Source organism: Nanorana parkeri, unplaced genomic scaffold (assembly GCF_000935625.1).
Source record: "Nanorana parkeri isolate BGI_ZX_2015 unplaced genomic scaffold, ASM93562v1 scaffold490, whole genome shotgun sequence".
NCBI lineage: Eukaryota > Metazoa > Chordata > Amphibia > Anura > Dicroglossidae > Nanorana > Nanorana parkeri.
In genome coordinates this window covers 1,028,848-1,051,695 of record NW_017306758.1, presented here as the reverse complement: position 1 = coordinate 1,051,695, position 22,848 = coordinate 1,028,848, and the positions used below count along the sequence as shown (strand labels likewise).

The 22,848-nt window shown below is 42.7% G+C and overlaps 1 protein-coding gene across 1 annotated transcript in view; it reads left to right on the top strand.

Moving 5' to 3' along the window:
* LOC108790643 (NEDD4-like E3 ubiquitin-protein ligase WWP2) overlaps positions 1-16,596 on the top strand; it is a 63,397-nt gene extending 46,801 nt beyond the window's left edge. The window contains 13 exon segments of the mRNA XM_018560953.1: positions 2,653-2,734; positions 3,105-3,233; positions 4,432-4,516; positions 4,711-4,782; positions 6,030-6,118; positions 8,281-8,440; positions 8,524-8,657; positions 10,459-10,599; positions 11,357-11,477; positions 12,513-12,617; positions 13,202-13,260; positions 14,722-14,826; positions 16,366-16,596. Coding sequence (XP_018416455.1) covers positions 2,653-2,734; positions 3,105-3,233; positions 4,432-4,516; positions 4,711-4,782; positions 6,030-6,118; positions 8,281-8,440; positions 8,524-8,657; positions 10,459-10,599; positions 11,357-11,477; positions 12,513-12,617; positions 13,202-13,260; positions 14,722-14,826; positions 16,366-16,465 — 1,382 coding nt within the window. The 3' untranslated portion in view covers positions 16,466-16,596.
* The last annotated feature ends 6,252 nt before the right edge of the window (positions 16,597-22,848 follow it).

Genomic DNA, 22,848 nt, shown 5'->3' with positions numbered 1-22,848 from the left:
CCATTTATTAATATTATCTTATGATAGTGCCATACACTCTTTTGCTGCTTCGTTGTATTAAACCCAAAATATCAATGAAACTGCAAATAATAATATTGTTCCTGATCAAAAAGGAGTGAACAGTTACCTAGGCGTATTTTTCCTTCTTCAATTCACCTGTAGCGCTCATTCAGATGGGCATGCACGTCCATAAAAAGACACGATCCCAGAAGAGACAGGTGCTGCGTGTAATTGTGCACAGCAGCCTGTTCTTCCCTATGGGAGGACGCAGCTGCATGCAATTACACGCGGTCACGCGCACACCCAAACCTACACCGTGCAGGTCCGGGTGCGCACACTTATAGACAGTGTGTCCAAGTGTGGGCACCCAGACCCGCATGGATGGACAGGTTTGGGTGTGCATGTGACAATGTGTAATTTCGTGCAGCCGCGCCCTCCCTTAGGCAAGAACAGGATGTTGCGTGCAATTACACACAGCACCTGTCCCTTCTAGCATTGGGGTTTTTTTTTTACAGGCGTGTATGCTCGTCTGAATGAGCCCTTAAAGTATACGTTCAACCAAGACTTTTTTGAAATTAAGTTTTGGATATGGTGGGGAAGGGTGACAACCTCTGCCAGGACTTTACTGCTGTCCGATTTTGCCGGCATGTCTAATGAGACAGGAAGTGAGGAAAAATCTTCAACAGCAACGCCGCAAACAAATAATTTTTTTTTTATATATATGTATGTGTGTGTATATAGAAGAATATATATATATATGTGTGTGTATGTGTGATTTTTATATATATACAGGATTTATATAACACCAACAGTTTGCGCAGCGCTTTACAATGTAGGGCAGACATTACAATCACAATATAATTCAAGACAAGATGGTAAGGAGGGCCCTGCCCCTGAGTGCTTACAATCTAAAATGGAGGGGCAAGTGATACATGAGGAAGTGATAATACATATATATTAGAGTAGTGGAAGGCTAGAACCCCAGTAAGCATTTAGGGAGAGTGTAGTAGCAGGGAGTGCGGGGCGCACAATTTAGTTAAAAACTTAAAAAGAAATGATACAGAGAGCACAGAGGAAACAAATGTCACCAATTAGGGTTTAGATCTGCTCTAACCCTATTCTAACTCTAAATGTAAAAATTACTGAAAAGATAACTAATAAACGTGAATTCCAGTGTGATTCATTTAAAAAAGAAAACATTTTAGCCAGTTGTGTATTTCTTTAAAAAAACATTATAAATATTTGTGTAATATTATTATTGTTAATAATAATACATATTGCATATTTTTATAGCTTGCCTGTGTACCTGTATTGGGTTGTATACTGAGTTCTTGAAATCCCTTGCACAGCAGCACTCAGACTGCAGTAGGAAGGGCCCAGCAATCCGACATGGCTCTTTTGCTCTCCACAGTGCTGTCAGTCAACACTGTAACCTCGCTTACAGGAGAGGCAAGCGCAGGCAGTTGATGACCTCATCAGCATGCTGCTGCTCCTTCATTTTCCAAGCAGGCTGGCGGTAGGGTCAGTGACCAAATTGTGTTGCTTAACTGTCACGGGGGAAAAGTGAAGTCACCAACCTGGCAGCTCTGTCTGGCACAGTTACAAATCCTTGGCTGGTAATATATATGCTTCTCCACTGTGTATTTAGCCACTTGTCTGGAGTTTAGCTTTAATTGGCTACAGTTAGCGATTTTAACAGATTTTAAAACAATATCCTGCTTTTTATTATATTGGAATTCTTTCAATCATATAATTAGAACATTGTATAGATCTCCTGGGAGTCTTGTGGGGTCGCTGCCATGTGTGGGTGGCAGGATGAAATGTATATATAGTCTGTCGGGCAGTGTGTGGTGAGGCTGAGGTTAGGAGAACTGACTCGATGGTCTGCAATTAGCAGGGGCCTGCGCCATCAACCGTGGCCTGAGCTTCTCTCTGGCTGCATCTGAAATGTCAGCATAGACTTCCATATCATGTGCCTTAGTCATTTATTAAATGTTGTAGTAGTATATCGTAGTGTTGTATGTGACCTGTACTGATGTATGCAAACAAACCAATACAGCTCCTCCAGAAGCAATGGGACACTGTGCAATAATAGGCAAAAGGTTAGGCATAGAAGATGGGAAGTTAGGAATAGAAGACTGTATGCTAACACTGAGACATTGCCCATGAAAGGATGAGGCTAGATCAGGGTGGGCAACTTCGGTCGTCCAGCTGCGCTTTAACTACAAATCCCAAAAGGCCTCTGCCTCTGGAAGCCCCTCCCCCCTCTCTTTGCCAACTATTCTCATAATCGATTATTATCGATTAGTTGTTGCAGCCCTATATTCGAGCACTGCAGATTTCGGGAGTTCCTGGGACACTGTGTTCTATGTAAATATAAATCCAGAAACTTCTTGCTGCTGTTTTTGTTCTTCTGTGGCTTTTCAGGTTAAGAAAGATTTATTTATTTTATTTCTAAAAAGGCAGTGCGGCCAACGACACGCGTAGTCAGAAAGGCCCAGTGACCGGAATTTGTGTTCAGTTTGAGGGTATTTTTGAAAATACTATGAAAAGATAAATGCACATGTTTTATCGCTCTGGTCCGTTCAGGTTTTGTGTGGAATGTGATTTTGACTGTACAGTATGACTTTTTTTTTTTTCTTGCCCTTTCAGAAAAGCGACAGGACAATGGGAGAGTCTATTACGTGAACCACAACACAAGGACCACACAATGGGAAGATCCACGCACTCAGGGGTGAGGATGTGAAAACAGAAACATTGATAATCCATGAATTTATATTTGAAGGGAAAGCATCTGTGCTGTCTATAGTAACTGAACTGATCGCTGTTGTTCTCTATCCTTCCGTGACAGTAGGAGATTCGAATTCTGATTAGTTTACATTTAATAAGAAACCGAAATTGTGTTAGTAGATCACTGGACTGGATCTTTAAAGTGAGCTAGACGGTGCAATTGCAAACAGGCAGCTCTCTGTAGCCTGGGGTAGGAATAAGAGCTCCACAGTACTATTAAAAGTCCAATTTATTTTATTGTAGATTAAAAGGAGCCAACACATTTTGGAGTTTGTTTTTAAATAATCCCTTTTTTTTCTGTCCTTTCTTTTTAGTATGATTCAGGAGCCAGCGCTGCCTCCAGGATGGGAAATGAAGTACACCAGCGAGGGAGTTCGCTACTTTGTGGATCACAATTCTCGTACCACAACATTTAAGGATCCCAGGCCTGGCTTTGACTCAGGGTACATATGATAACCCCCTTTTGTCCAAAGTTTAGTTGAAGGCAGTAGGGTGGGGTAGAATGCTGTGTTATGTATCATAGATCAGTACAACAGTAACAAAAGCAGGTGAGAATGTGTGTTACATGAAGTCAGGGGGGATAGAGCTGCATTTAGCATAATGATCTTGTGGGCCTGTACTTAGGACAACAACAAAGAAGGGGGCGGCACAACGGTTATGTTTCCTTTTTTTTGTGCTTTTTTTAAAATTGTTGACTGTCTTTGGCTGTTTCGACATATTGATGAGAAAAAGGACCACAATGCACTGAAAGGTCCCAAAAATCAGACTTGATACACAATTTTTAATATGTCAACACAGCACAATATGGTGGATTGCTGTGCATTGGGGCAAGTGCAAAACATGTGCATTGCCTTAGTGTGTTGGGATGCCATTCAAAATGAATCGCATATAACTTAAACAGGACCTCAGTGTTAGTCATTCATGTTAAATGAACATCATTCCACCTTAAGTCGAGTATTTTGGGTTTCATTTTAATTTTTTGAATATACAATGTTGTTTGTAACACTACGAGAATGAAAGAGCTTTGTGATGCTTTTGGTCCCCCAGCTTAAGTAAAACCCTTCTATGGCATCTGCTGGCAGACACCCCAGATAACTTATCTGCATCTGCCCTGTTTTAGGATGTCTGGTAGGCAGTGAGAACTCTGGTAGGTCCATGGCTTCCTTCACCATTGGACCAGCTTGACTTACATATAAAATATGACTGGTTTGTAGGAGCAGAGCTTCTCCTCTGTTCCAGGTTCAGCCATGGCAGTGAACAGGAATGGCAACACACCAGCCAAATCTTGATTAGCAGAGTTTTTTTTTTTAAGAGCAGTTATAATGTTTTTGATTTATTGGGAAGGGCATGCTACTTCTGTTGGGTTTATGTTTAATGTAAATGTCCCCAACAGTGATTTTCTCTCTCTCACTGTGCCAGTGACCACTCTGGAAGCCAGGGAGTTCTAACAAGAGGGGTAAAAATCTCTACAGAGATTGTGCCCCAACTCTACTTTGTCAAATACTAACAAAATAATATCTGCCATTCCCCTTTATGTGCAGTTATGGGCAAGAATGACTGCAGGTCCTGGAGCTACGTAAGCTACGTATATACAGAGGGGTATGGCTATCATGTAAAATATATGCTCTTTGTTTTCCAAAGGGTTAAACCTGGAGGTTCACCTGGAGCCTATGACCGAAGCAGAAGCTTCCGCTGGAAATATCATCAGTTCAGGTTCCTGTGCCATGTAAGTAATCAACGTGAAGTCACATAGAACCCAAATTGCACAAAACAGACTAATTACCCAGCATGCACTTCTTGCTGGGCAAAAGAAAAAAAAGCCTATGTGGTACGTCTCTGCCGTACATACAACAAAGCGGCTGTTGTCAGTGTCTCAATAGCATGTATGGGTTATTTATTTCCTCTCTATTTTTCCTTCAGTCAAACACCCTCCCCAGTCATGTGAAGATCAGTGTATCACGACAGACCTTGTTTGAAGACTCCTTCCAGCAGGTAACACAGGAGATACTATAGATGAATATAATATGAATTTGATCATCATAAATTCAGGATTTTCTGTGCAGAGAACCAGAGAAATCATTACATTTCTATACATAAACTTATTGTAATGCTCAGTCCCTTAATTCTTACTTTTAGTAAGTAAGGGAGTATGTTTAGTCTCTAATACTTGCTTTTACATAGAAAATCATGAGCCAGATGTATGTTTGAACTTATACTAGATGGGCAAAGTTTGTGAACACCTAATCATCACACTTGTATGAGCTTGTTGGACATCCCCTTCCAAAACCATGGCCATTAATATGGAGTTGCCCTCCTCCTTTTGTAGTTCTAACAGCCCCCACTCTTCTGTGAAGGTTTTTAATAAGAATTTGGAGGGAATGTGGGCATTGGTGCTCATTTAACATAATACAAAAATTACCCAGCACACTTACCAGCTAGTTAGCAAAACAGAATAAATTACACTGTTTAACAATTTGTGTAAATTGCACAAAATGTGCAAAAATATATGGAAGCCACACTGCCTCGTCAATACCCCTCTGTGTAGTGTGGTCCTAGCTCTAATCTTTGAGAGCCTCCATCTTGAATCATATATAGCAATGAATACGTTGAGGGGAGGTATGCCTGGAGGTAGCCGATTCCTCCTTAAAGCTGAAAGAACATTTGTGAGGTCAGATACTGATGTTGAATGAGAAGACCTGGCTCCCAATTGGCATTCCAATGGTGTTGAGTAGGATTGAGGTCAGGGCTATCTGCAGGAGTTTCCTCTACACCAAACCCATCAAACCATGTCTTTATGGAACTGGCTTTGTGCACAGTCACTGTGAAATAGAAAAAGGCCCTTCCCAAAAATTTACCTAGAAGGTGGGAAGGTCATATTTCTCTAAAATGTCTTTGTATGCTGTAGTATTAACAGTACCTTTCACATCTAAACTCCAATGAAGTTAGATGATTAGTGGATAAGACACGGGTTCCTTGCAAGAGAACAAGATTATCTCTAAATGAACTGACTTTTAAATAATATAAAAGTTTTTGGGACAGAAGATGTCATAGGAAGCCCTGCTGCAGACATGTACACTGTATGGACTTCAGTAAATAAGATCTAGTCTTAATCAGTAGGTATCCATTTAGTCACATTTTTTTGGGCAGGGCAACATCCACCCTTGCAATGTCTTCAGATACATGCTGTTCCTACGTATAGAGGAGACCATTGTTTCTATAACCCCATGTTATCTCCCCAGATCATGAACATGAAGCCCTACGATCTCCGCCGTAGGCTTTACATCATTATGCGCGGTGAAGAAGGTTTGGACTATGGCGGCATTGCTAGGTAAGAAGGCGCTATCGCTGCCAATCAGAGCTATTATTAAAGGGAATCTATAGCAGGCAGACATATTTGTGGCAGCACACCTCTACCACCTGGTATTTGCTGCTATAACTTTACTATAGAGAAGGATCAGCTTAAACTTATGATGATTCCATTACCAAAATGTATTATCAAATTGATTTTGAATCTCCGCAGTCATTCAGCAAGCTGATTATACTGTCTGTATTTAGATGGCTACTAGAGGGGGGATCTGCGAAAATAAAAGGTGGGCTTTGGGGGAGGGTGGCATTTTAGTGATGTTTAATTGTATATCCAGCCGAAACGTTTTTTTCTTACTTTTAGATGTGAGGGGAGGGGTTAGAACCCCCTATCAGATTTTTACTGCTATCTGGGGCTTTGTTAGAGAGATGCACCCTCACTTCCTGCCCTGCTGACAACGTTTCACCAGACAAAAATGAGGGTAACTCTCCAACAGCAACATTAACCTGAAATAAATGGTTTTCTTTAGTAGCGTGGGATAGGCTAGAACCCGTGTCAGATAAAGTCTGATGAGAGCGCCGAATAAACAAAACAGCCAACGTGTTTTAGGGGCTCAAAGACTTCCTCTTCTGGGCTTATACATAATGGATAATCACAGGGACTCAAAACTAACGTAAATCAAGAGAGTTGATTATTTGCTGTGTAGAATATAGTCAGATCGTTGAATCAGCAAAAACTTTTTGGACTCCTAGACTGTTTGGCACCCTCATTAGACTCTTCAAATCTGGACCCCTTTTTTGAGGGACACCATGTTTTTATCCAGAGCAACCTCACCAGAGCCTTTATTATGAATGATCTGACTGGTCTTCTGATTTCAATCCAGCACCTCATCTTTACTTGTTCCAGAATAATATTTCTGTCCTGTGTCCCTGATTCTGATTGTTCCCTCACTACCTGTTTGATGAAACTGTTGTCAGCAGGACAGGAAATGAGGGCGGATCTTTGTAATGGAGCCCCAGATTGCAGTATAAACCAGACAGGAATTCTAGTCCACTCTATCCAAAATAAAAAGTTTGGGCTTGAAATACACTTTAGGTGCAGAAAAAAGTTTTAACAATGTACAGATCTGCTATAGTTTCCCTTTAAGGCTCAAATTGATTTTGTATTGATGTTGCTTGCCTTGTTTTTGATCTGTGTTTGCTGTTCCAAATTCTTTTTCCTCTAGCTTTTCCTCTTGGTTTCAGTATTTGGGTTGATTTTAGGCTCTTCTTTCTGTTAGTTATCTCTGTTAATGAACGTTGCAGCTCTACAGCTCATCACCTCCTGGATGGTGGTTCATTTCTTCTGTGCTCCTTGGTTTTGGGTTCTCATATCTGTTCACTGGCTTTTTGGGTCCCTTGGCACTCTTGTGGTCTTGCATCTTCGGTGTCCTCTGGCTCTCGTGTCTCTCCTCGGTGTCCTCCCAGTGGTTTTACCCTATGGTAGGTTACGTCAGGCTGTTCTACCACAGGGTAGAACCACGGACAGGATACGGGGAGCTCTCACCATGGAGCCGTCCAACCTTCAACCTGTCAGCAGATACTCGCCTCTGTTTGGGTAAATGACCTTCTATAAACTCGGATAACCTTTGTGACTTGTCATTACCTAAAGTGAAACTCCAGTTTGGAAACATATGGTAGGTAGATGGATGAAAGATTTTTGCAAACTTAGTTTTGAGTCCTGCTTATCTCGGCTCTTAACTAGGAAACTGAGAGGTATTAGTACACGGAAAGCAATGCTTGTATCTAGGCAGATGCTGGGGAATTATTTATTTCATATAACAAGCTGCATGTAATATAAACTGAGACTCGGTACACCATGGTAGAAATGAACTAGTTCCTTGGTAAGGAGCATTCTGGGAAATCCTGACTAGAAACTGCGCTATTGCCATTGGAGGGAATTTTTTTTTTTACATTTTACAAGGGATCAATATGACCGATATTTTATAATACCTGTAACAGAACTGGAGTGACACTATAGGGTCAATGCTCGGGATTACGAGTTAAAGTTGATTTCTTGATTTATGGTGGTCTGAATCGTGGTCTCTCTTTCTCTCCTTGTTGTCCCCACCTCTTTGTCTCGTCTTCTTTGTGTTTTTTTTCTTCTGAAACCTTTGATTCCAATGGACCCCTTTCATCCTTTGGCAGAGAGTGGTTCTTTTTACTGTCCCATGAGGTTCTGAATCCCATGTACTGCCTGTTTGAATACGCGGGGAAAAATAACTACTGCCTGCAGATAAACCCGGCCTCGTCCATCAACCCAGACCACCTGACCTACTTCCGCTTCATCGGCCGCTTCATCGCAATGGTAAGCAGGAGACTTTTTGTGGGGTGGGTGAGGTATTGTTCCTTGAATTGCACTTTTATATTGTTTGCTTCCATGCTGTTCAGGCTCTGTACCATGGCAAGTTCATAGACACTGGATTTACTCTGCCTTTCTACAAGAGGATGCTGAACAAGAAACCAACGCTGCAAGACCTGGAGTCCATTGACCCGGAGTTCTACAATTCCGTTATTTGGATCAAGTGAGTTGGGCTAAGCGCCATTGTTATCGTCTATTTTTTGTGGTGGTCTTGCTTTGTTTTGTTCACTTTTTTTTAAATACGTTTTATCAACGTGTTAACAATACATGTTAGTGGAGCGCTGGATCAGAAACTTGGAGAAGGATCAGAAGTTGAAGGCAGCTCCCACCTCAGCACTAACCACGGCACTAATGCGAGTCCAGATGATTTTGTGTGCATGATAAGAGAATAAAATTGAACACGTTTTAGGGGCTCAAAACTACACCTTCATCAGGGCTTGCTAATAAAATAATATAAAATGACGTAACATAACATAAACATGGAAGATCATAACTTAAAATATTCTAGGCAGATTTTTGAGCCCCCAACATGCCATGGCTTTTGTTCTCATATCATGTACAATAAGAATCAAATGCACTTGCTCTAGTGCTGTGGCACTCTCATCCTTCCTACGTTATTACAGGTGAATCCTACTGGGTTAGTTCAGCCTCGGGTGTCTTACATGCCTTGAATACTCCAGGAGCGAGATCTCCTGCCATAATTCCTGACTCTGCTCCTGTCCAGTGGGGGCGCTTGTTCTGGCACCAACTAAGAGGATATTTCCCCTCTTTTTGGAGAGACTTCCTCTCACTACTGTGTCTCCAGGACAGGAATTGAAGGGAAATCTCCCCATTGGGACACGGACAGCAAACGGACAGAAACTCAGCGGTTCTAACCATTCCTTGCTCTAACCGGTTTGGACTTCACATATTGTTTAAGAATAAGACCTTCCTGCTGTTAAAGCAAACCTTGGAGTAAAATGCAAGGTCTGCTCATATTTCCTGCGCCCTGTCCCCGTTCATAAATCGACTACTATTAATAATGCTAAAATGTACCTGGAAAGAAAAAAAGTTTGATTTATACTTCCCTTACCACAATCTTCTGCTTCGTTCGGCATGATGTCACTGTCCTTCCAGGAAGTTTCCCGGGGAATGCAGTGGGGGCAAAACCTTGCGAGAAGATGCTTCAGTCCATTGCAGAAACGTCTTCTCATGAGATGTCAGCTGGTCTGTGCTCCCCAAGATCTTGCCGGGAGGAGTGTGACGTCACCATGTACATTTTACACCTCCTATTAGGTTATTTGGAACGGGAAAGGGAGCCCAGGCATTGTAAGCCTACCTTGCATTTTATTGTACAATGGCTTTAATTATTTTTTTATCGGTTAAAATCTCTTATGTAGGAGAAAGTAAACAGCGATTACTTCGATAAATGATATTTTCTCTTGCCCTTTGCCCAGCTCCTGTAGCTATAGTGGATATATTGACACTTCACTACAGTAAACTGCATGTTACTTCTACCTGGTAAGGACTCATCTGCCTCACTAGAGGGAAATGCAGTCTGTTTAAAATTGTGCTAATATACCGTAAATGCGATAAATTCGGGAAGAATACAAATAGGAGAAGCAGTAGCGTCCTCCTGCATGCTGTGCCCTCTCTCTCTCTGGTGGCCATGTTTGTTGGGTGCCTGAAAGGGATACAGCTTGCAATAAGAGGTTAACAACAAAGCATTAAAATGTCTCCAGAATATATAAATATTTTAGGACATGTAGGAAAAGCTTTCTCAGCACATTGGCGATTGTTTCCTTCTGTGTGCACAAAAAGGAACAAACCGCCAACATCAAATCCAGAAGATTGCATCAGGTCCCGGCATGTGTGAGAAGTCAGTGTAATCACCTTGAGCGTTCCTGCGGGGAGATTTGCCTGTGTTGTCCTCTATCTTCCTTGTTTGTAGTATTTCATGATGTTACTCTTTCTGTCCCCTACAGGGAGAATAATCTGGAGGAATGTGACCTGGAGCTATACTTTGTTCAGGACATGGAGATATTAGGAGAAGTGACCTCCCATAAGCTGAAAGAGGGTGGGGAAAACATCCGCGTGACAGAGGAGAATAAAGAAGAATTTATCACGTACGTAGCTTGGAATAACATTTGCTTGTCCTTAAAGGCTAAGTCCGAGTTTTAGACCTATGTTTCATGTTCCACCCATGTGTAACCTGAAGCATAGTCCCAAAGATTATTCCCCAAAGTGCCTTTTAGATCTGAATTTCAGGCAAAAAAACGTATATATGCTTTTTAATTCAGCTCAGCTGTGCATGACTCCACCCGTACAGCCATGCCATCCATTCACTGGGATCGTTCCCATTGAATTACTACATGTCCTATTTGCCACTGCAAATGTACAACTGTGCAAGGCTGCATCGATGATTCCTCCTCCTTCACCCCCTTGTAGTCCAGCCGCACTTCTTACAGCCCAAGTCCGCGCTTCCATACAGACCTGAGGCTGGAGGTAAACATTGATAGAGTCTGTGCATTACCCTGATCATGGGTGTTGGAAACACTCATGGCCTCCATTGCACATCGTAATGGTCTGGTCCTCAACCAAGCATTGCATTGGGCTATTGGATTGAGCTGTTTATTGCTTTCTATGTTTGGCCACCTTAAGACAATGAGAATTTAAACCGCTCAGGGACTTTAGAGGACAGTGAGCAATCAAGGTGTGCAGCAGCCATACAATAATAGTGATGTTAGCCAATGAGATTGTCACCCAGAAACTGGCTCGATCAGGTTTCTGTCATCTTGTGTAAGGGTACCCCTAGTTATATTTTGGATTCTGGAATATACAAGTGTTATTAGCAGAAAACTAACTTTCAGTTCTCTATCACAGACTCCTTACAGACTGGAGATTTATGCGTGGGGTGGAGGAGCAGACTAACGCGTTTCTGGATGGTTTCAATGAAGTCGTCCCCCTCGAATGGCTGCGATACTTTGACGAGAAGGAGCTGGAGGTATGTTCACTGAGTGACAGTCGTCTACTTCAGTAAGGCCGTGTACATGCACACGGCTGTTGCTAACCTTTCTGAAAATGCTACTTGCCTGGCTTGTCTCTGACTTTCGTATTTTCTGAGTTGGAGAAACTATGCGCTTCAGGAAAGTCAGAGTGAAGTGAGAACAACTGTCCTGCATGCTTGTTCAAGGTTGGTGCATCAGAAATGATTAAAGTCATTGGATTAGTATGCTAGGCCATTAGCATTTCAGGAGGAAGCCCAGGCAATGGCAGCCTCCATATTCCTCGACGTACAGTTTTCCTTTACTCTTAGGCTGGGTATACACGCTTCGAGTTTCGACCGGTTCTGCGTGGGTTCCGCTGTTGGCACCCTTCCGCTCGGCATCCCTCGATCAGCTGATTGAAAATACTGGTTTGAAAATTCTCAGCCGAAAGGAGCTACCAGCCAATCATCTTTTCAAAACAGCAGGGGATTGCTCCATCTACACTCATAAGCTCTGATGGACGAATCCGTAAAATTTTCTGCGTTCAGCCCAACAAAAAAATATAACCATATACACTGAGTGGCAGATTATTATGACCACCTGACATTTTTAGCGGGGGATTTGTCCATCAACACTTGTAAGCATTGATGGAGGAATCTGTTCTATTTTTTTCGTTGAGCCTGCAGGTGTATAACCAGCTTTAGTTTGCATACACTTTTTGGAAGAGCAATACACCAAGCAAGTATTTACAAGCAGGGTAAAACTAACAGCTGAGATTGGTTACTGCTATCTACTCTTGGCTGGACACCACAAAGTCACTCGACATTGCAGTCAGCATTTTATGGCCCATTCGTAAAAGGCATGATGCGGCATGCAGTCCACATGACTTTGGCAGGTCACATGACTGGGCTCTCCTCCCAACATTTTTTTTTTGGCCTGTTGGTGGCCGATAAAGCTTGTTTAAAGATATGCTTTGTGCTCCTATTAAGACCTGTATTAAAGAGAGAAAAAAAAAAAGAAATGGCACTTATATATTATTTATTGTCTTTTAGCTCATGCTGTGCGGTATGCAGGAGATCGATCTGAATGACTGGCAGAAGAATACAATCTACCGGCACTACACAAAAAACAGCAAGCAGGTCCAGTGGTTTTGGCAGGTGGGTGTTTTTTTAAGAACCAAGCACTTATATCTGTGTATAAGTCCATTATACATCTAGAAGAAACCCAGCCAAGCACAGAAAACACCCACAAAGTCCAGAATATTTTCTGGAAATTGAATCCAGGTCCCAGTACTCCACCAGCACTGCCCACGTAGCCCCAGTTATTTTCAGTGAAGGGCTGTTAATACTACATATATGATCATTTTAGACAATTGTGCACTTGTGGGATGGATTGGAACGCCATCTGTGAGCCACGTCGAACATCAGTACCTGACCTCACGAATGCTCTTGTGTCTGAATGGGAACAAATTCCCACAGGCACACGCCAACGTTTTGTGGAAATTTTCCCAGTGGAGAATGTTATCATAATGAAAGGGAGAGGGGTCACATGAATGCCCATGGTTTTGGAATGGTATATCCATCAAGCTCATAGAGATGTGATGGTCTGTTGTCCACAAACTTTTGGCCACATTGTGACATTTTTAGTCAAATGATTATTTTACTGGAATAAAATAATAAAATGCAATTATGGACTGTATCGGCTTCTGTAAAATGACAACGGCTATGTGTCTCTTTGACAGGTGGTGAAGGAAATGGACAATGAGAAGTTATAATTATTATTTTTTTTTCCACCTCCAAAGTCTCATAAAAAATATTTACATATTGTTCCTTTTATATTTCATTGTTGTCCTCTCTTCCTCCACATTACAGATCAGATTTGTTGTTGCTGTGACCACTTTAAAAAACAGCAGCACTTGTAGTGTTCCCCTTGTCATTGTACAGTGTACCTGTGATTATACCTCCCAGTACTTCTGGGTCCAATGACGTGTGTGCCTGTAATGATTCACAGCTCCCAGCATTCCCTCCTCCTGATACCTGACACTTTTCAGCAGCAGTAAAATGCCACTCACATGCCTGCAGTTCTGTTTACCCTTCAGGTGCTCTCTGTACTAAATGCGCTCCTGGCATGTCCTTTTTGTTGGCTAAACTTGGCAGGCTGTAAGGCTGGGTTTACACCTAGGTGTATCTAATATGCGCATTTTTCGTGCCATGCGTTTTTACTGCGATTCGCGGTAAAAAAAAACGTGCGACACGCGCGTTACCGAGGGCTTCCTGGCTGTATCCCAATGGATACGTGCGGCAAATACTCCCCATAGAAGCTCCTGTACTTCTTTGGGCGTAGGGCGTTCCTACGCGCTGTAAAACGCCCAGGTGGGAACCATGCCCATAGGCAATCGTTTGTTTTCACATGTTGAGCGTTTTACAAAGCGTAGGAACGCGCCGTAAAACGCCCAGGTGTGAACCAGGCCTAAGACTGAGTCTGCAAAATGTTTGTTCACCTATTCGCTGCTTTAATATATCCAAGCAGATCCAGCACACTTGCAAATATTAACTATTACCTTTTACCTGCTGACCCTTAAAACTGCATTGACATCAACTGGCATCCCTCCAATTCCTTTTTTCCTTCTCTTTTCTGATAAAGCTGCAGACACTGGAATCTCTGCATACAGTTCTGTCCCTGTATCTGTATAAAATAAATCAAGACAATTTGCTGTATTTTCCTTGAAGATGTTTCAGTGGTCATCCAACTAGCTTCATCAATTCATTCTGAATTGAGAAAGCTAGTTGGATGACCAGCAAAGCCTCTTCAAGGAAAAATACAGCAAGGCCAGTTCTTATGTATATATCTATTATCTATCTATATCTCATGACCTGGATGAATGAGAACCTTCACAGAGTTCTGTCTCTAGGAACCATTTAGATGTGTATGCTCCTTAAGCCATTGGCAGTCATTAATGTTGAGGGAACAGGAACACATATATGGATGCTGAGCATGTCTTTTCTGTCTTTACCTCCCTACCCTCTCCACATTTTTCTTATGTACATGCTTTACGTCAGTTCACATGCTGTAAAGGAGGGACCATCAGGGGCCACTTGCACTGGATTGTTTTTTATTTCTATCGCTATGGTCCAATGAAATGTATAGCAAGCTTAATAGTTATTCATTGTCACATGTTCTTAAGCATCATGTTTAAAGTTGGATTTGTACTTGTATTTTAAATGTTATCCTTTGTCCACTTCTTCACCCTTGCTGCTGGAGTCAGCTCTGACCTTTCTGGCTGTGTCTTGCAGGAAGTAATGGACACCAGAAGTTCTGCATTGATAAAGTTGGCAAAGATACCTGGCTGCCACGGAGTCACACCTGGTAAGACCCATACCATAGGGCCCTGGTGCCAAACCTGCGGCCCTTTGTTATTCATGGTGCGGCAGCTAGTAGTGGAAGCTTTGAATTATAAAGGGACTGTAGGGACATTGATCTCTAGCAGTCTCATTTAACCTAGTCTCATTTAACTTTGTAGCACTACATATACTGAATATTATAAGCGGTTCCCTGGGGATCTTCAAAAAGATCAGCTGCACAACCAGAATAAGTGCAATCCAAAATGTATTGCAGTAATCCAAACAGTTTCCAAAAATAAATCCAAGAGAGCACTGAGCAGCATGTATATCACCATGAACATCTTCCACACCATGCCAACGCCTCTCACGCGTTTCACCACCTGGGCTTGTTCTGGTTGTGCTGCGGATCTTTTGAAGATTTATCTGAATAAGTAGGAAGCGCACTATATCCTGCATCCAGAATATGGACCGACTGCAGCAGAAGTTAGAATGGAGCGGTGAGTCTATGGAACCCGATTCCCCCCTCCCCGCTCCGATCTGCCAGCGCTGACTGGCAGAACAGACGGGGAGGGGGCGGGTACAGCTGGCTCTGCCTCTAGATAGGCAGAGCCAGCTGTCAGTCACGCAGCTGGGTGGATCCTGGCACAATTGTCGGGATCCGCTTCAGCTGCGGCATCTCAGTATACCGTGAGCAGCAGCTTGCGGTATACTTAGCCTAGGGTGACTTGTGTCCTCCCGTTACCCTAAGGAGAACTATGGGGAAAAGACTTAACCCCATAGTTCTCCTTTAAAGCAAATCTAATGTGACATATACTTAGCTGGCAATACACAGAAGGCACCTCCAACCCCCTCTGAGCTCCTTACCCTGACTATTGGCCTATTAGGCTGCCAGTCAAAGCAAAGGGCCAATAGTAATGCATTGGAGGTAGCAGGAGTTGGAGCAAGGTTTTCAACCTTGGAAGCTAAATGCCACCAATTGTCACCTACCTAAAACTAGAATTCCATTTATTGAAAAGTCTTATCATAATTTCCAATTTGTTGTGGAATTCCCCAATTCCATGCACTTGGTCCCGCTTTGACCTTCTTGTGCAATAAAAGCACATCTTTCTTTGCTGTTTTGATGCTAGTGCTGGCTATCAGCCCCACCCCGGGGTGAAGCCCAATTTATGGCTATTCCTATGGGGGAGCGACAGCACAGCACTGTAGCCACTGTCAAATGCGCAAATACAAATGAGCGTCACACATTGACAGGCCACCATGTCCATGTTGTAGTGAATGATGGCTCTCATCTACAGCACATACCTGCTTCCAGAGACGATTGCTGATCCTCACACCTCGCTCCGGCTGAGCTGCGTGGTTGAACAGAGATGAGAGATGGGTGGCACGCTGTCAACCACACTAGCTCAGCAACCCCAACACAAAATCAGGACAGGACCCAAGTGCATTTGGTCCCCTGGGGGCTTCCCCACTGATTTGGAAATTATCATAATACTTCTATTTTAAAATAGTCAGATTTGGAAAAAAGAATCTCAGTGTTTTAATTTCTGTCCTCTTCTGCTTTTAGCTTCAACAGACTGGACCTGCCTCCTTACAAAAGCTACGAACAGCTGAAAGAAAAGCTCTTTTTTGCCATTGAGGAAACGGAAGGGTTTGGCCAAGAATAACAGCTCTGGGCTGCAGTGGCAGACGGAGGAGACAGATTCTTCCCTGGCACCAGGTTCCTTATAACAGATCACAAGGCCCAGTGTGGAAGCAGAACACGGCTGTCGCATGGTTAGAGGCTGCAGCTGTGAGATTGACACCCTCGGGTGTTCTCCACACCGCCTGCGCCTCTCTGATAGTTGGTTTGCGTTGGTCCATTGCCATTTGATTTTTTTTTCTGTTTTTAGGTATGTGTCTTAAGGTGTTTGATATGCATCTAAAGTCTTAAGGGCAACTCCACCCAAATATATATCCTTCTGCTGTTGGTGGTTTGGAAAAGAGTTTGATCTTCCCATTAAGGCTTTGCTGATGTCAGGGACCGAGGCGGGGAGATCTTCCTCCATTCCTATCATGGCCATGACAAGCTGCGTTTGCTTTTTTCTCCAGCTTATGGGCTTTCCATATGTTCCCGGGGAGGATCCACTAGAGTGCGCACAATACAATATTTCTATGCACTCTACGGTGGATTCACCATAGGTACAAAACTGAGACCGGTGACAACAGAAGGTCCGCTTGCAAACTTCTAGCTTGTCTTGGCCCCTTAGGAAGGAAAGATCACTTGGTATAGTTTTGGATAGTAGTGCAGACAAGGCAGGGGATTGAATGCTTCTCCACTCCACCCAAAACATAGTAGTATCTTACCATTACCTATAACATTCAGCATTGTTGTTCGCCATTTTGCCAATAATTGCAACCTTCTAGCCAGGCAGTTCTTTAGGCATTTCTGACCTTGCTGATGTAAAAGGAAGTTGGTTCCTCAATATTGTCACCGATGCCGATGGCTATCAAGTTTTGGCTCAGCCTACAAAAGGATCGCCAGATGATGTACTTTAAGGAAAATTCAATTATGTTTGGAGTGATGGAGTGTAACAGTCTATAGGAAATGATGGCTTTATTTGTTTAGATTTTTGTTATGTATATTTTTTTACAGATTTTTTTTGCACACAGTCAGAAATTCATCTGTCAGATCAGCCAAATTTACAAGCATTTGTTTAGTGTAAGGCTCCTCATAGAGCAAGCCCTCCACATCCAACATCCTGATTGGATGTGGAGGTCTTGTTTTTGGCAGCACTGATCCCTAGCGCTCCATACTTCTTCAAGGCTGAATTCAATAACTTAACGGAACGGTTTGGCCAAGAACAACAGCTCCGGGCTGCAATAAGGGAGGAGGCGGAGCAAGATTGTAGAGGTGGGCAGAGATGTGCAACCCAGGTAAACACTGCTAGGGGCCCTTATCTTTGGGGGGAGCAAAAGAGATTTAGACAAACCTGCCCAATCAATTGTTCCCACCAACAAGGTTTAGTCTGCGTCACCTCCGATGACTCATGGACATGAGGATGACTAGCTCAAGCAACTACCCTCTGATAGGGTAAAGTAGATGTAGACCCTTCAATAGAATCTTATATTAGATTTGACATGTTCCTCATTTCAAAAGTCACTTTTAATATTTGTATATCTCCAGCTTTCATTAATAATCCCTGGTGACCCTGCAGTGAAGGTCCTTGTTCAGACACTTCCAGTTTAAGGGTGACAACATTCTCTACCTGTCTCCTGACTTCTACGTTGTCACCCTCTCACCCAGCTGAGACTACAAGCGGCTGCGTGTGATATACTGTACATTGCGCAGGCATGGTTCACTACCGTCACCATCAGGAAACCTATCCTGGGAAATGCCATGCAGATTTCACTAAAGTGCAAGGAGGAAGGAAGTGTCTGCAAAGAGGCTGCAGATCAGCAGCACTGAGATGCAGCAAGAGATAGACCAAATGGTGACAACATTATTTCATTTTTTTTAAATGGTAATTATTTATTTTACCAGCTTTTCAGCAAAGTAAATGAAATTCACATGGGCTTTACATCTACTTTAAGGGACTTCCTGATTCAATGAAAGAATTGAGTAGGTAGGTCCTCTTTCCACATAACTGATGGTAAATCTCGTTGATCTGACAGAATGAAAATCAGACCGTTTCTGGCCATCTCTATGCTGCGTATTCATGATGGATCTTATCCCTTATGGTACAGGAGTTTCATCGTTGACAGGGACTAGATTTTACACCATCCCTGTTTTATCATGTTATACCGTTCCAGATAGGCTAAGGCAGTTGGAACCTGCCATGGGTCTGCCACTATTCCATTGGATTCTAGTCATGAATGGGATCTCCCTTCCTTTCTTAGCTAGGTGAATTAGGTTAGGGCTGCAGCTAACGATTATTTTCGTAATTGATTAGTTGCCCGATTATTTTTTCGATTAGTTGCATTAAAAAAAAAAAGATCTCTCTCTTCCTCCCCCCCCCTCTCCTTTCCCTCTCTCTCTCTCTTCCTCCTCCCCCCCTCTCCTTTCCCTCTCTCTCTCTCCCTCTCCCTCTCTCCCATAAATTAAGTAGTTCCAAGAAGATGGGATTAAGTGGACATTCCATTTCAATGGCAAGGTCTGCTTATTTAGGCTGCCCCCCTCCCAAAAATGTTATATAAAAGTACCTGCGGGGGAGAAAAATAGATACTATTCTTACCTTTCCCTGTTTTCCTCCACCAGCGCCTATGCAAGGGTAACATCATCATCCTTCCAGACAGATCTCGGAGAACGTTGAGTAGCCCAAATCTCGCAGGAACTGTGTTTGCAGCATGTCCTTGCTTTAGGCTACTCAACAATTACAAGGTTTCTTTAATCACCCTTCCATTCCCAGCAACATATACTCACCTTTTCTTTGATCCCCCGCAGCTCTATTCAGCACTGGGAGCCAACAGAAATACCCGGTAGCACCAGGAATGGAGGAGCATGTAATGGCTCTGAGCCAATCATTCGCTATCGCAGCACTGGGAGCCCATAGCCCTGTGTAAGCTGCTACCCCAGCGGCTTGTAGCTAAAACAGGGCTTTTCTATTGTCGCCAACAGCTGAATGAGCAAACAAAAAAGTATGTGGTACATTGCAGACCCAGTACACACAGATTTCTCGAATCTCCTGTCTCATTCACCCTCACCCCAATTAATAACTTTGGATGGCGTTCATTCATGTACCATGAGCGCTGGAAGCGTTTCTAATGCGCAGTCTTGGAACGATTTGTCTTTTTTTTAACCTTGCAGCTTTGGGCTTCGGCTGTAACATATTTTAGTGTGTTTTCCTATAAAAAATAACAAACTGTGTGAGCACCTTATTAGATTTTTTTTTTTTTAGCATAATTATGTTTTGTTACTGAATTCTATTTACAATCATTTTTTTATCTCCTAAGTAGAAGCAAATCGTGAATTTCATTGGGGCTGAGAAAGCCTTTTAAAGTCTGTATCAACCTTCGCTTAAAAGGAGAACATGGAAAGCATTGTTCCAAATGAGTTCTGAAAGGTTCCTGATTAGCTGCAGCGCTGGCAGTATTCAAGTCTTGGCTTAATACTGACAAGTGTTTGGTGTCTCTGGTGTGATATAAGTAAAGGTGAACGTCTGTCTCCAGATTATTTGAAATGATATTAACTTAAAGCATAAATGTACTTTTATTTTAATTAGATACCCCTACCTATTAAGTTCTGCCCACCTGGTCTCATTCTTACCTTCAGCCCTAATCCAGCGATATGTACTGTGCTGCCCCGCTTTGAGCCATACCGCCTGTCCTCCTAAAATGGCCTCTTAATAATGCATATGCTGGCCATGGCCCCATTTATTCCTATGGGAGAGCCATACCCATGGCGGCCTCAAGCTTATGTTTTTTTTATCCATGATCATCCTGATTTAAAGGATCGTTCCTTTTTTCATACAGAAAGAACTCATTTATTAGTCCTCGTGCTGTACTTTCTCTGCAAGTGATAGCACGAGGCTCTCGGCCTCTTCAGGACCCCCTGGCATTGGCCTCTAACACCCACAAATCATGGACCTGTCATGATTAATATACAGCCAGTGTCAGTCCTGACTTAAAAGTTGCCTTATGACGGTAGCTGGATGGCTTAGTGAGTTGATGATCCAGATTAAGTGGACAACCTGCATGTATGTTAGAAAAACGAAGACGTGAAGTTAGAGGATTAACATGATGGACAGGAAAATAATGACGTCTGAAAGAAGTCAACATGGAAAACACAGATACTTTTATCACAACAGTCACTGACTGGAATGAAAATGTAGCGTCACCTGTAACTATGCGTGCCATGCTCCTAAACAGGGAATCTTAAGTTATGGATAGGTTGCCCATAGTAGCCAATCAGCTGTCAGTTTTCAAGTTCAAATATGAAAGCTGGTATTGTCAATACAGATACATTCTTTCATCATGTTTTATAGGTTTGCCATACTTGGTTTTCTCTGGTGTTATTATGCAGAAATGTATTATCCTGTAAATCGTTATTAACCAAAGTTCAATTGTTATCATTTTTGAATCGTGTGAGAAAAAAAAACCAAACTCTGCGTGATCCATAATCAGACAAAATCTCAATGGTATGCTACAGCTTTTCACAATGGCTCCTCTTCTCCAAACCTTTCTGTACAGTTCTATTCCATTTTGTACTTTTAAAGTAAATATCTTTCACTGTGTTCAGATACAGAGATTGTACAGTGTGTATATAATAAATGATGGCATATATAAATATATATCTATATCGAATAATAAAAAGGTTGTTTGCAAAAGCTTTGGAGTAATCCCCAGAGATTTGTATAGGTCTCCTCTGCATCCACGATGCTCACTTTCTTGTGTAATAAACACACAGGTTTGTATAAGAAGTGTGTATTCTGTTTCGGGGAATGTGAAACTCTGAACATGGAAAATTAAAAGGGGCGGGGGGGGCGGTTTGTGCAGCTTTTTGAAATTTTATTTGTTGACTATAGCTTTCTTTTTACTTTTTTTTTTTTTTTGCAGAAAAAGAAAATCCAGTATAAGGCTGGCTTCACATCTATATGGTGTGCTACTACATGCACTTTAACTTGTTGCCAGGAAAGGGTAAGATGCAGTATGAGGTGCAACGAGGTGTGCTGGCAGCCCATTAAAAAGAATGGCTTGTCAACCAACCTTGTTGCCCCTCATACTGCACTATACCCTTCCCACACCCTTCCCTTGCTGGACCACACCCTTCCCTTGCTGGACCACACCCTTCTCCTTGCTGGACCACACCCTTCCCTTGCTGGACCACACCCTTCCCCTTGCTGGACCACACCCTTCCCCTTGCTGGACCACACCCTTCCCCTTGCTGGACCACACCCTTCCCCTTGCTGGACCACACCCTTCCCCTTGCTGGACCACACCCTTCCCCTTGCTGGACCACACCCTTCCCCTTGCTGGACCACACCCTTCCCCTTGCTGGACCACACCCTTCTCCTTGCTGGACCACACCCTTCCCTTGCTGGACCACACCCTTCCCTTGCTGGACCACACCCTTCCCTTGCAACACAACACGCGCCAGTGCGTTGCAGTGTTCTGCAAATGCAGGTGCGATGCTTTCGTGAGTTGGGGTGCCATTCGGAATGAATGGCGCAGCAAACAATAATGTGTCCATGGTTTTTTATCATGCACGTTACCACATCATAGGGGTGTGAAGCCGGCCTAACTTATTACATATGTTCACTTTTCAATAAGGTTACAATACAGCATAAATCAAAAGATAAACTAAGAAAGAGTGTTCTTTACAATATACCTTTCATTTCCTGGTTTCCATATGAACTCCATCATTGTGGAATGTTGCAGTTATAATTCATATGTATCTTTGTAGTATGTTAGATACCACTGTTTGTGCTATGGCGTTTGTGTCCGTGAGGGCGCCCTGACATGGAGAAAAGGCACCCCATCTTCATTTGTTTCATTGCTGATAGAATATGATCTTCCCTCCTCTCTTGGAGGTTTAAAGGACAACTTCAATAAATTCGCCCACCTGGAATAATACTTGACCTTCCTCCCCAATCTTTCCTCTGACATCTTGCAGTCAGCTTCTCTTTATCTATTTCTGTTTGTCGCTGGGTATGCCATTGATAGCCAATTCATAGAAACATATATTGTGAAAAGTGTCTGTATAGTAAAGTGGACCCTGCATAAAAAAAGCAAGTTCCATTTATTGTGTAGACCCCCATCTAAAAAAACACAGGTACATAAAAATAGATATATTATATTTAACTTACAAACCAGCTTTCAGGTTTTTCCACTTAGGTGAGGGTGATATCATTCAGCCTTCTTCTGGGTTCCTGGGAAAGCCAAGGATACCAGACCTTGCAAAAAGATGCTCCTGCACAGTGCTGGAGTCCCAGGATCCCAAGAGAGGACCCAGTTATGTTACCCTCACCCATAGCAGGTGGCTGGATTTTGGTGTAGGGTGAGAAGCACTTACATTGTACTAATACAAGTAGCTTTTTTATGTGGGGGGGGGGGGGGGGGGCTAAGAGAAAAA